Here is a 13,997-nt window from a genome sequence, read left to right as displayed (position 1 = left end):
TGGCAAAAATCATCAGGGTTGCTATCAGACAAATTAAAAGATGTACAAGGACAAGATGGAACATAAAAATCACAGTTCGGTAACAGCTAAGATGAGATAACAAAGGGATCAAAACAAGATTATATTTCTCCTCTGTAGCCACCAGAGCCAAAATAGTCTTTCCTTGAATTAGATATGGCCATACTCTTCTGGTTCTCAAGTTTTGGACAGTCTCGAATACGATGTCCAAGACCACCACAATACGCACAACCCTTGACACCACTTGCATTAGCAATGGTCTCTGCTTCTTCCATTGGATCATTCAGCTCAGCAAGGACAGGTGGAATCCTCTGTTTAGCTTCTTGCAACAAGTGTTTCAAATCGAGCAGCGTGGTTTCACTTTGGTTCTTGTTTATAAACGTCGTTGCTATCCCAGTCTTACCACACCGACCTGTTCGCCCTATCCTATGCACATAGTTCTCAATCTCAGCTGGCATGTCGTAGTTAATAACATGCTGTATGTCAGGGAAATCTAGACCCTTTGAAGCAACATCAGTCGCAACCAAGACATCTTTTCTCCCAGATTTAAACGAAGAGATTGCATACTCTCTGTCTTCTTGATCTTTGCCTCCATGTATAGCCACTGCTTCTACTCCCTTCAGTAACAAGTACTCGTGAATATCATCAACATCAGATTTGTTCTCACAGAATATTAAAACCGGCGGAGAGGTCTTCTGTAGACACTCGAGTAGGTAAACAACCTTTGCTTCTTGTTTGACGTATTCAACCTCTTGGATCACATCAAGATTCGCAGCTCCAGCTCTTCCTACATTAGCAGTCACAGGTTTCACAAGAGCACTTCTGGCAAAGATTTGAATCTTTGTTGGCATTGTTGCAGAAAACAAAAGCGTTTGACGTTGAGACTTAAAGTGATCAAAGACTTCCCTTATATCATCTTCGAAACCCAAATCAACCAACCTATCTGCCTCATCTAGTGTCAAGTACCTACAAGCATCTAACCTCATCTTTTTCTTGGCGAGCATATCCTTTAACCTCCCAGGTGTTGCAACAACGATGTGAACACCTCTCTTGACAACCTCCAACTGAGATCTCATATCAACTCCTCCAATACATAGCAACGACCTCAACTCAGGGTATCCAGCCTCGACTAAAGGAGCAACAAACTGCTGAATCACTTCATAAGTCTGAGTAGCAAGCTCTCTAGAAGGGCAAATAATAAGACCAATGGGACCTTCTCCACGACCAAGAGGCATCATCTTCTCTTCTTGGAGAGAAATCATGATCAAAGGAAGCACGAAAACCAAAGTCTTACCTGAACCAGTGAAGGCAATCCCAATCATATCTCTCCCAGACAAAATCACAGGAAGACCTTGAACTTGAATTGGAGTAGGCTGCAGTATCCCTTTCTTCTTGAGCGTATCGAGAACTGGTTTTGGAAACTTCATATCTTTAAAGTCCTTGATAGGGGGAGGAACATCATCACCGTTAACAATAATATGCCATTGCTTCCTAAGCAAGTCTCTCCGTTTACTAGACGTGGTTCTAATATGTAAAGGAGGTTTCCAACCAGTTAACAGAGGCTCTGTATAAGTGATACCTTTGGCCAATTCACGAACAGACATAAGCGTCTTCTTATCAGATAAACGCTCCATCATCTCTTTCTCTTGTAAGATGATTAGATCAGTTGCACTAACCTGTGGTACATCTCGCTTGAGATTAGTTGCTTGAAGGAGTAAACTGGGTTTGGCAGAAGCTTCGGCTATGTTTTCCTTGTTAGCTTCTAATTCTTCCTCCAATTCCGAAGCCTTTCGCTTCCGCTGAAGAAGAAACTTGTCCTTTACCATTGCTCTGCGCTGCTCCACTGAAACATACTCGACGTAGCTTGGATCGTCTTCCATGATTTGTAAATTAAAATCGATTTTTTTCCCTTCTCAGGAGGATCGAAACCTAGATAGGGTAGAGTAGAGAGCCTCAAATATTTTGACACTTGATTATTGAAACTTTTAATGGCCTCTCTTATATATATAAGTCAATGAGTTTCCATATTCACCAAAAAGGAAAAAAACTATTAAGTTTCCAATTCTTTTTTTTTTTTGGTCACCAACCTTTTTTTTTTTTTTATACTTGATCTATTATTGCTAATCATATAATTCAGTGAAAAAAAAAAAAACTAAATGAGAGTGGAAATTAGAAAAGTATAATAGTGACCATGGCAATGTTACCAAAGAAAAGAAAAAAACGAACATGGCAAACATATTTTACATTTCATAGTATCCAAAAAAAAATCAAGATGATCTCATTATTCATTCCGAGCTCCTTAACCGGGTCACGGTTTTAACCAATTATACACAACCGCGCATAACTCAGGTGGTGGTAATGGCAGGTGTGGATGCAATGAAGAGCGCAGGTACAGGGGCAGAGCAAGCAGTGTTCCTCAAAGTCCTAAGAACCACGGACTCCGCCTCTGATGTGTACAGAGCTGCATAACACCGCAACAGTCTGTGTATATAATCATGGACAAACCCCAAGAATAATACTTGTATGAATCCGAATTGTATTTATTTGCTGTCAGTGAAGTCAGCGTCGATCACATCATCACCATTGTCTCCACCTTTGGTTGAAGATGATGAGTCAGATCCGAGGACGCTTCACCTCCAGGAGGAGAACCTGATTGAGGTTGGTTGTAAAGAGACTGGCTAATTAATCAGCATCACTTCTTGGTTCTACACGATGGAATCAGCCTGGTTCTTTGTGTCAATCGCATGCATCTCTCTTTTCTTTGTCTTCCTTGGCAAACCTCTCTGCTTCTTGCACCATTGTGTCTACCTGCAACAACACCCCACAACCAATATGAATCATTTAAACATGAATAGGAAAAAAGACTACAATTCCAAAAAAGTGAAGCAACTTTTATAATTATACACACCTCATCCTTTGGCAAGGTACTAGCACCAGTAATGGTGATGTCCTGCTTCTTTTCCAGTGCCGTTGTCGGAAGCACTGACAGATAGATAGAATTCCATTGGCATCAGTATCAAAATTGACCTCGATTTGTGGAACTCCACGTGGTGCAGGCGGGATACCATCAAGACGGAAGCTACCAATAGACTTGTTATCTCTTACGAACTCTCTCTCTCACCCTGTAACACATTTTGTCTGTCCATCTGCAGCAGTTGAGAAGACTTCTGATTTAGAAGTTGGAAATTGGAAGTGTGGTGTTTCTTAAAATGATCTTGGTCATGACACCACCAAAAGTTTCCAAACCAAGTGACACATCAAGAAGAACAATGTCCCTCACATCTCCAGATAGAACACCAGCCTGAAATGAGAGGCCAAATAGCATTTTAGTGATATATAGCTCATCGAAGTACAATGTAAATTTCTTATTACAATACGTAAAGATTATATGTCAACAAGAACAGAACACACCTGAACTGGAGCACCTGAAGCAGTCTTGGATATTGATGAGGTGATTCTTGTTGGTGGATCCCACACGTATTCAAGAACTCGTAAGGAAACTGACAGGGAAAGAACTCAATGATGAGTTGCAGAGTTTCAGATAGTGATTTATTGTCCTATAATCGCAGCCACTCCGTCTCATCATCTTAAAGCTGTTCCTTTGTCCAATTGGATCCTTCCAACGTGAGAAACAGAACAACAAATGCTGGGAGTTGTCGAATTCGTGACATTGTTTCGAACTTAAAATGGCCCCATGCCTTAAGAAGGCGATTCCTCTGCTTACGTACGTTGTTGCTTCCTTCTTCTCCCAGAAGCAATTTTGTCGAACACCTTGTAGGCATTAATATTTTAGCTTGAATCGAAGCAAAATCAACTCCAATGTTGCAATCGACCTAATGAAACTTGGAAACCTCAACAAACACCTCATCGTCACGTTCATCGAACCACCATTGTTAAAGGTTTAGAGTAGTCATAGCGTCTCCTTCACAATACCATCAAATCATCAGCCAGCATAAATCTGAAGAGTAACAGCAAAGCCAGCTCTTTCCTGACTCATCCACTTGTGCCACCTCAGCATTTGCCCTTGTTTCACTACTTCTCACTTCCTTTCTTCTTCTTCTTCTTCCTTGAATCGTCCGTATGATCAGTATCCAACTCAGCAATAGCATCAACAAATCAAATGCCTTCACAGATTCAAAAGATAGCTCATTCAGTTAACAATTTCACATGACGTAAAAAGTGAAGTAACGTTAGACAAATCTGCTTTGTAATTGCAAGGCTCCAAGCGCGATCAGGCCAGTTCCGGAGTAAAAAAACACTGAGAAGTTGAATGAATTTGTACCAAAATACTTTTAATAATAAAATTAAATACAACAACAACAACAACAAAACAAAATAAAAAAATGTTACAAAAAACGAAGCTGCAGAGAAACTTCCTAAAATTTTCTTCACTACTTACTTCTCTTCTCATTCTCGGGGGAAAAAGGAAAATACTAAATAGGGACTAAATCGTAATTATAGCATAACCCTAATGATCCATGTTAACTTGACCACAACGGCTATAATTAGTTACTAATCACATTAATTAACCCACTAAACTCAAAAGAAGAATGGAAAAAACAAAATACCCTAACCCTCTCATGTAAGTATATAAGGCAAGAGACGGCACTTGTTCTCTGCAGTTTCGCTAGTTTCTATCTTCTCAATAACAATTTCCTTTCTTCCCGATCACACAAGTCTTTCACTCTCACAACTTTTTGAGATTCTTCAATTCGATCACCATGAGTACTATGAATCATCTCACGGTCACGGATTCAAGTAAGGATATGTGGTCGAATTTGTTTTTACTTGCGGCTACTGCCGTTATGGTTCAGGAAGAAGAACAACGTCTTCGTCTTCTTCGTCGTCGTGGAGAAGAAGATAGCGAGAAGAGTTTCTTCTACCTTTTCCCGAGGAAGAAAAGATCGTCTTTGCTGAATACAAGATACACACAACAAAACCCTAATGATGGGACTTCTATAATGTCTCCTTCTCCATCGCTCGATGATGATCACGAGACCAAAAACACACAAAACCCTAGTTTTTTAGATGCGGAGCTACTTCGTGCAAAGAAGGGGAAATCTAAGATTGTCTGTGAAGATTACGACTACCGCCGAGAGATTGATGAGGCGACGAGACTCTTTGAGAAGAACATGAAGAGATTGGTACGACGAAACTTGGATGGGTCGTCTTCATCGTTCCTGAACCTTCGTTGTTACAATTACCCTTCGTTACTCCTCGGTTACAACGTCACGGCTAAGTCTGAGATGACAGAGGCGAACGACCCTAGTTACGAACCATGCCTAAAGCAGAACACAACAACAAGTCGCAAGAGGCGTGCCGTGCAACAGAAGAAGAGTGGTAAATTCAAGAAATCAAAGGTTGTTTCTTTCCCAACGAGGACAGATACAGAGGCACCGGAGTGGATTTTTCAGGTGATGAGAAGAATGAGAGCTGATTCCGCAAACCCTTTGCTGATCTTTGAGAGGTGTCTAACAACGACTGATGTGAAATCATCCCAGAGTCGTCTCTTAATGCCATTCCAGCAGCTAATCAGAACCGAATTCTTGACGCCAGGGGAGTCTCGAGCCATAGATGAGACTATCGGTGTGGGAACGATTCTTGTGAACCAAAGATGTGAAAAGTGGGGTTTGCGTTTCAAGCTATGGCCGATGGAGAAGGAAACTGGACATGGAACCTTGAATTACGCTTTGAACTGGGGCTGGAACGATGTCGTCAAGGGTAACAACTTAAAAGCCGATGACAAGATCAGTCTTTGGACTTTCAGGTGCCGTGGAGTACTCTGCTTTGCTCTTGAGACATACTAAGCTTCTTTCTTAATTTTGGTGTCTGATAATGTTTGATTTGTCTCTCTTGAAACGATGTAACTTGATTGATCTAGTTTATTTCTTCTGCACAGCGATTGAACTTTGAGGTTATGGTCTTGTAATAACTTCTAGGAAGTGTTAATTAGCTAGCTACATTAAGGGGTTTTTATTATGGTTTTGTTCCTCTCTTCTATTATTAGTAGTAATAACTCGTATATCACTGGTGTTGTTTCAGATCTTTTCTCTCTTTTGAATTGAACATTTTGTCATAAATATGGTTTCTTTGTTTTGTCTACTTTAGTTATTACTGCACTGTTATATACCTTTGTGATGGAAATGATCCAATCCTCCAAAATGCTGACACAATATACAGAGCAAAAAAAACTGATGTTAAGAAAACTGCAGTATCATAAAACAAAAAAACAACAAGTTTTGAGTTCATTAGGAGAATAGGAAATTTTGAGAAACCTAAAGGAAGAATCAATAGCAAGTAGTTTTCAAATCGTTACCAAACAAACAAACAACAATAAAACTGTGTCCTTAGAAGAATCCTGAGCTATCCTCACTCAGATTATCACATGAGAGTTTCTACTTTTTATAAAATAAAGTGACTTCCTCTTCTTCGGGTTTACTCTGCGCCATCAGGCTTCGATGCTGCCTCCTTGATCTCATCTCCTGCTTCGTCCTAATGACCAGAAAGAAACAATCATGTCAATTACAGAACAAAGAAGCTCTTGATAACTATATCACCATCTAAAGATCCCAAGTTGAAGTTGGTTTAAAGTGAACAATGATCAAAGTATATTGTGTTGATGCAATGATGCTTACTCTCATATCTGAAGTCCAGAGAGTGAGATTGTCTCTAAGAAGCTGCATGATCAGTGTACTGTCCTTGTATGATTCCTCACCCAATGTATCCAACTCAGCAATTGCATCATCAAATGCCTGCAGAAACCCAAGAGAGCTCATTCAGTAAGAATATTATAGTCAACAACTTTCACATGATGTAAAAAGTGAAATCGGCTGTACACAAACCTGCTTTGCGAGGCTGCAAGCACGATCAGGCGAGTTCAGGATTTGATAGTAAAACACTGAGAAGTTGAGGGCAAGACCAAGCCTTATTGGGTGAGTGGGAGCTAACTCAGCAGTGGCAATGTCCTGGATTATATTGCAGAGAATATAACCAATAAGAACAAAATCAATTATAGCCACACAAGACATAACATTCAAATATGTTGTAATGAAGTAAAAAACCACTTACGGAAGCAGACTTGTAAGCAACCAAAGTGCTTTCAGCAGCTTCTTTCCTCTCAGCACCAGCCTTAAACTCAGCAATACACCTGTGATAATCTCGCTTCATTTTCAGGTAAAACACTTTGGATTCAGCTGGTGAAGCAGATGGGATAAGATGAGCTTCACGAACATTCAAAATCCCATCACAGATTTTGCTTAGCTCGGTTTCAATCTATCTTGTAAATGAGGTTACTAGACATGGTCCTAATAAGTGATACCTTTGGCTAATTCACGAACAGAGGCTCTGTATAAGATGTAAAAAACGTTCCCAATTTTACCCTAATATATAATCTCATTATTTATGTTGTGCATTCAGCAGCGGATGATTATATAACACAAATTTGTTATCCTCCTCCTCTTTAGCTCGATATCAGTGTTACTATCATGCATGCTACTGATTATACTTTTGAATCCTTAAGATCATTGGGATAATGAAAGAAGTTGTAGGTAAAAAAATCGAAGAAGTTAAGGGTCTTGAACTAGAAAAACGAATATGGATCACATCATCAAACCTTGACTTTTAAGTTGATTAAGCAATAACGTAAAAGTTATAAGGCATCTTGTTAATGTGTAATAGATAAACATGATTATGAACATGTGTAAAATAATCTATATATATATATATATTATATATATACTATTAATTGGGGAGCACACATAGGGATAAAAAAAAAAAAAAAAAAAAAACTATAACATATATCTATGTTGCCAAACAGATCCACTTGCCTACATAATTTAAAAAAAACAAATTAAAATTTCCTAAAACAATAGTAACAATTATTAAAGACTAAATGATTAACTCTTTTTATTATTCAAAATATTCCAGTATTTTAGGAAACTATATTAACTATAAATGACACATTCCTATATTAATTACAAATAATAAATTCAAATATTTGACATCTATATAAAAAAATTACAGCCAATAAGATTACAAAATGAAAATTTTAAATATTATAATAAAAACGAAATTATTTATATTAACAATTCCTTGAATTTTATATAGTAATTAAAATTTTATAAAATAATAAGAGATTTTCGCAATTAATAAAACTTATTATTAAAGATTTCCATAACAACTATATCTAATTAAATTTGAATAGTATATATGAAATAACTTAACTTTAATTTAAAAAGATTATTTATTTTAAGAAATCTTGAAATAAATCAGTAATTAATTTACCAAAAATCTAAAATTTAGGGATTATTTCTAAAACTAACCTTATATATTTACTCTTATCGGTTTAATAGGAATTGCAAAATCTAGACAATTAATTCATTATTCAAATCGAATCATCCATATAGATTCAAACATATTGTATATGCATTAACTGAAAAATAAATAAGATTTTAAAAGATTTTATATAGATTTTTGTTGTTCTAAACGTAAAAGTAAAAAACATTTAGCCTGACTCTTTCCAGCCTATAAATAGAGTAATCGATTTAACATTTACCTATCATATACATCACTCACTACAAAAAAAGTGTTGTATTAAATCATTTATTTTCTATTATTGCATCAGTTTTAAGTGATGCAAAAATAATTTGTATCACTTTAATGAATGATTTATATTTTTTGTCGATGCAAATAATTTGTATCAGTTTATATGAAATCGATGCTAATATTCAAATATTTACATCGATTATTATAATCAATGTCAATATATATCATTTGTTTAAAATTGATGTCAACCTTTATATCATTTTATTTAAGTGATGTTAGTATTTATGTCATTTAGTTAAATTGATTTAAAATTAGTGTCAATTATCACAAATGATTACAATAATTGCATCAGTTTCAAGTACCAATTTACCAGTTTCTTGACCCGATAAACTTCGCAAACTCAAATACAAGAGAGAAGCTTCCGATTTCTTTTTCTGATTGATTCTCCTTGATCTGTTACCAGAAATTAGCCCTAAGACGGATCCGGATATCCAGCCATTTTCAAAAAGAAGTCGGATATCCGCCTAAAATTTTAATACTTGCCGGATATCCAGATCCATAATTGAACCTGAAAATTTCTTAAATTTTTAACTTAAAAGCCTTTTGATTATAAATCAAAAAAGTTAACTGTTCTTCCTAAATGGGCAAGTGAAGCTCTGCAAAGCCCATTAGCCTGTGAATGAATTGTACAGCAAGTGATAGATATTTATAAGAGAGTAAAATAACAATTATATTTGTTTAGAGCCGATGTGGGACAAATAATTTAATGAGAAGAGAGACTTGCAACATCCCACATCGCCCACTTGAGAGAAAACAACCTCTCACCTTCTACTATATATATCTCCTTCATCTCTCTCTCCTCTTGCAATGATTAAATGCCAATTATTCGTAGATACAATGAATAAAAATTTAATAAATATGAGTTGGATCCGCATACGGATATTCGAGTCTTAAAATTTTTATTATCTGGATCCGGATCCGTTTTTTACAGATATCACATTTTGTTATCCGGATACAGATCCGGTTTTCCAGATATCCAATTTTTCGGAATGGATATGAACGGATAGCGGATACTGGATGATTAGTCCCAGGGATCACGAGAGAGAAAAAGAAAGAAAAAAAACCAAAAAATTTAACACACAAAATATACAAAAAAACCAAAAAATTAACGCGCAAAATATTTTTTTTCACTCACAAATATCTATTTAAATAGATTAATTAATTATTTAAATATAATTTTATTTAACATCAGTTTTTAGTTAATGTAAATTTTAAATCGTTTTAAAAGTGATTTATCCACACAAAAAAACACATCAATTCTTTGAATAATATAAAAATATATTTTATATCAATTTAAAAAAGGTGATACAAACTAATTGAAACTGAATCAATTATAAATAACTGACGTAAAATTAGATAATTATAACATCAAATGATCTAATTGATGCTAATCATTTTTATTTGCTTCACTTGAAAATAAGTAATTTAAATTTACTTCATTTTATTTTGTGATACAAAATAAATGATACAACACACCTGATTTTTTGTAGTGACTCTACACTATTTTTGTATCTCTTTGTTTATGCAAAAAAAAAAAATGTATGTCTTAGTATTTATGTTTGCATATGCATATTGTTAACATCTACTATATTCTTTTTTAGTTAACCAATATTATGTTCTATATCCTGTTTATCATTTATTATTCTTATGAATTGTTAAAATTATAATTTTCTGTCGTGTATATAAGCATATACAAATCAAGATATTTTTCCAAAGCATAATTTTTTTACCTAGAGATTGTAAATATGTGAGAATTGTGGTATAAACGGATGTTCATTTAATTGACATAGCATCTGCAAAACAAAAACAAAAATTACATTTGATTGCTTAAAAGAAGTCCACATTTTTTTATATGAACCCGGTAAGTCACAAAAATACTATATTAGTGTTTGTTTTCTTCAGTCTTTATATAGATTTATCTAAGAAAAATCTATAAGAATTTCTTATTAGGGTATATAGTTGAGCCTTGATTTAACATAATCAATTAACTTTAGAAACCAAAACATAAAAGTACAATTTAATCTTCCATGATTGTGTTGTTAATTTGTAATCAGCTGTATGTATTAAATTATATTATATTTCTTATTTTTTTAACATATATGATGTGAACAGTCTTTTTTAAAATGGCACTACAATTTGGGATGTATATGGAAAAGAAAACAAACAACAAACATGGCAGTAAAACTTTATTACATGAATACCTTGAAATTTGTTTTTTAAGTCATCATTATCTTTAAAAAGTCTATAAAATAAAAATAAAAAGATTACTCTGCAAAATACCACATAAGATTAGAAAATTTAGATAACAACATTCAATTTTCAAATTCTTAATAATTTTGGTCAGAGTTAATTTAAGAACATATATTTTGTAGAATTCAGATATTTTTGGATTAAAATATATATATATATATATATATATATATATATATATTAAAATATAGAATTTTGAATAATTTCCATTAATTTTGTAATAATTTTGTAAAAATTAAATACTCAAACGAAAAATACGGATATCCTGTTAGAAGCTTTCCCTTTCTATTTATTTTTGACAACCAAATACGGATATTCTTTGCCCAATCTCTTATCCACTGGACTAATATAAATATTGTCAAACGAATATTATAACAGAAATTTACATTTGGTGGATACAATATGTCCAAAATATACATGTCTATGTTCTCTCATTTATAACTTATTTTTTATCGTTTCCAGGACAACCGATGGTCTGATCCAAGTCTTAAACACCCAAATATTCATAAACCAAAATGAAACTGAACCAAAAACCAAAAGGACAAAAATTTGGGTTACAGATGTTATACTAAATAAATATGTTTACACATACTAAATAAATAATTCTAATTCTTGACATGTTCTATGACATGATAAAATACATTTAATGTCCTCAAAGAAATCTTACTATTATCAATTGAAATAGCATAAGTTCAAATAAAATAAAAATAAAAATACATAAAATATGATTTATAACAGTTAAAAATATTAAAACAAAAAAAAACATAATCTAATATAGGTGAACCATATATAAAATGATAAGAATAAAGAAGTCAATTAATTTGTAATATTTTTGTTACAACATATGATATATAAATATACTATGAATTATATTTATGTTTATTCCATACGGGAGTTTGAGAATGTATGTTTTCGTCTGGTCCTGTTGTAATCAATTGGTGACAGCTTGTCCTGTGGGAAGGTTGTTAAAAGGTGGAGACCAGGGTTCGAGGAACGCCTGGCGCACCAATAACCTACTGTGGATTTGGATGAATAGTTCTATTTGCCACGGTTAGGGGTTATGATCGATGCCCTGCAGGGCCAGCTTCGGGCTATGGGGGCAAGCTAACGGGGGCTAGTGGGGTCTGCGGGACGGGTTGTCATACATGTCTTGTATATTCTTTTATGCAACAAAAATTTGAGAACAGGTGTAGGACATGATGGAACATGACAAAACGAAACGAGAATTACATACATCCTTAAATATTCGTATTTGTCTCAAACAGGTTTTCATCGTTGTTAACTGTTATATATTTGATTTGATAGTTCACAAATTTAATAGAATCTAACCAATTGATTTCGTTTGTTATCAGTCCAACCATTATGTTGTTCTGAATTTTAAAATTTTGGTGAAACCATTATTATTTCAAATTTTGAAACATTAATAAACTAAACCAAAAATCAAACTAGAATCTCAATTAGTATGAGTTTGATTATAAATACTAAAATAAATTGGTTTATAAACATAACCCCGCACTTTATGATATATAGTTGAGCCTTGATTTAACATTATCAATTAACATTATCAATTAATCTTCTATGTTTGTGTTGTTAATTTGTAATCAGCTGTATGTATTAAATTATATTATTTTACTTATTTTTAAAAAATATATGATGTGAAAAATCTTTTTTAAAATGGCACTACAATTTAGGATGTATATGGAAAAGAAAACAAACAACACACATGGCAGTAAAACTTTATAACATGAATACCTTGAAATTTGTTTTTTAAGTCATCATTATCTTTAAAAAGTCTATAAAATAAAAATAAAAAGATTACTCTGCAAAATACCACATAAGATTAGAAAATTTAGATAACAACATTCAATTTTCAAATTCTTAATAATTTTGGTCAGAGTTAATTTAAAAACATATATTTTGTAAAATTCAGCTATTTTTGGATTAAAAAAAGAAATAATTTTTTTAAAAAATATAGAATTTTGGATAATTTCCATTAATTTTGTAATAATTAAATACTCAAACGAGAAATATGGATATCCTGATAGAAGCTTTCCCTATTTATTTATTTTTGACAACCAAATACGGATACTTTTTGCCCAATCTCTTATCCGCTGGACTAATATAAATATTGTCAAACGCATATTATAACAGAAATTTACATTTGGTGGATACAATATGTCCAAAATATACAAGCATTGTTGTTAACGGTTATATATTTGATTTGATAGTTCACAAATTTAATAGAATCTAACCAATTGATTTCGTTTGTTATCAGTCCAACCATTATGTTGTTCTAAATTTAAAATTTTGGTGAAACCATTATTATTTCAAATTTTGAAATATTAATAAACTAAACCAAAAATCAAACTAGAATCTCAATTAGTATAAGTTTGATTATAGATACTAAAATAAATTGGTTTATAAACATAATCCCGCACGTAAGTGCGGGTCCGAACCTAGTGAACAATATACACAATACACATTTTTATATTCACCCAAAAAAAATGAAGTCACTTTTTTTTTGTATGAATGTAAAATTATATTCAACAAAAAGACTGTGTTACAATAAATGCATCTTCAATCTGAATGTTTAGAGAGTGGATCTAGAAACAAAAAAACAGACTAGTAACTATGATGTTGGAACCAAAACTGGAGGCCATCAGCATAAGCCGGAATACTAGTCATAGTATTCAGACGGTTCCGGACATGTTTATCAATCATGGCGGTAAGAGTACGGTGCGGTGTCGCAGGGTCTCCATGGCGCCGGCGATTCCGTTCGCTCCAAAGACTATGAATGGTGACTTGGAAGGTATATCGCAGCACAAAGGCGTTGAGACGTGGAGCTGAAGTAACAAGAATGGTGAGAAGTGAATCCCAACTTACTGTGTAACGACTTCCTAGAATCCTTTCTGTAAGAGCTGACCAAATCTGGGAGGAGTACGGGCAGGAGAAGAACAGGTGGTCTCGTGTTTCAATAGTCGCCGCACAAAACACATATGTTCCATTTGTAGACCCGTTCCATTTCAGCATTTGATCCCCTGTTGCTAAACGGTTACGAATCGCAAGCCAGGTGATGAAAGAGTATTTAGGTGTAGAGTGTTGGAACCAGACCGCTTTGTACCACA

General features: G+C 34.0%; 1 protein-coding gene, 1 long non-coding RNA gene and 2 pseudogenes across 3 annotated transcripts; 1 reads left to right on the top strand and 3 right to left on the bottom strand.

The window, feature by feature from the left end:
- Positions 1 to 8: 8 nt before the first annotated feature.
- Positions 9 to 1,971, bottom strand: LOC104725913 (DEAD-box ATP-dependent RNA helicase 35 pseudogene; annotated as a pseudogene). The gene has a single exon (XR_015580793.1). The product of XR_015580793.1 is annotated as a DEAD-box ATP-dependent RNA helicase 35 pseudogene (transcript).
- A 197-nt stretch (positions 1,972 to 2,168) lies between these two features.
- On the bottom strand, positions 2,169 to 4,425 carry LOC104725906 (uncharacterized). The gene is made up of 3 exons (XR_757980.3): positions 3,430 to 4,425; positions 2,927 to 3,319; positions 2,169 to 2,826 (listed from the first exon to the last, which is right to left on the bottom strand). It is a non-coding gene; the product is annotated as an uncharacterized LOC104725906 (long non-coding RNA).
- Positions 4,426 to 4,739: 314 nt separating this feature from the next.
- On the top strand, positions 4,740 to 5,825 carry LOC104752705 (putative B3 domain-containing protein At5g35780 pseudogene; annotated as a pseudogene).
- A 393-nt stretch (positions 5,826 to 6,218) lies between these two features.
- Positions 6,219 to 7,258, bottom strand: LOC104752695 (14-3-3-like protein GF14 psi). The gene is made up of 4 exons (XM_010474900.3): positions 7,087 to 7,258; positions 6,861 to 6,983; positions 6,654 to 6,770; positions 6,219 to 6,510 (listed from the first exon to the last, which is right to left on the bottom strand). The coding sequence occupies exons 1-4, from the start codon at positions 7,183 to 7,185 to the stop codon at positions 6,454 to 6,456; spliced, it is 396 nt and encodes a 131-aa protein (XP_010473202.2). The 5' UTR covers positions 7,186 to 7,258; the 3' UTR covers positions 6,219 to 6,453.
- Positions 7,259 to 13,997: the final 6,739 nt, after the last annotated feature.

The sequence above is a fragment of the Camelina sativa genome, chromosome 2 (genome assembly GCF_030686135.1).
Source record: "Camelina sativa cultivar CO46 ecotype springtype chromosome 2, ASM3068613v1".
Classification (NCBI taxonomy): domain Eukaryota; kingdom Viridiplantae; phylum Streptophyta; class Magnoliopsida; order Brassicales; family Brassicaceae; genus Camelina; species Camelina sativa.
This window is presented reverse-complemented; position numbering and strand designations above follow the sequence as displayed.

Excerpts from the sequence above, each read along its gene's own strand:
- LOC104752695 (XM_010474900.3), bottom strand. The coding sequence starts at position 7,185 with ATGAAGCGAGATTATCACAGGTGTATTGCTGAGTTTAAGGCTGGTGCT. Across the intron at positions 6,771-6,860 it reads CTTGCAGCCTCGCAAAGCAG|GCATTTGATGATGCAATTGC; the intron begins GTTTGTGTACAG and ends GGGTTTCTGCAG. Across the intron at positions 6,511-6,653 it reads TCTGGACTTCAGATATGAGA|GACGAAGCAGGAGATGAGAT; the intron begins GTAAGCATCATT and ends TCTGGTCATTAG.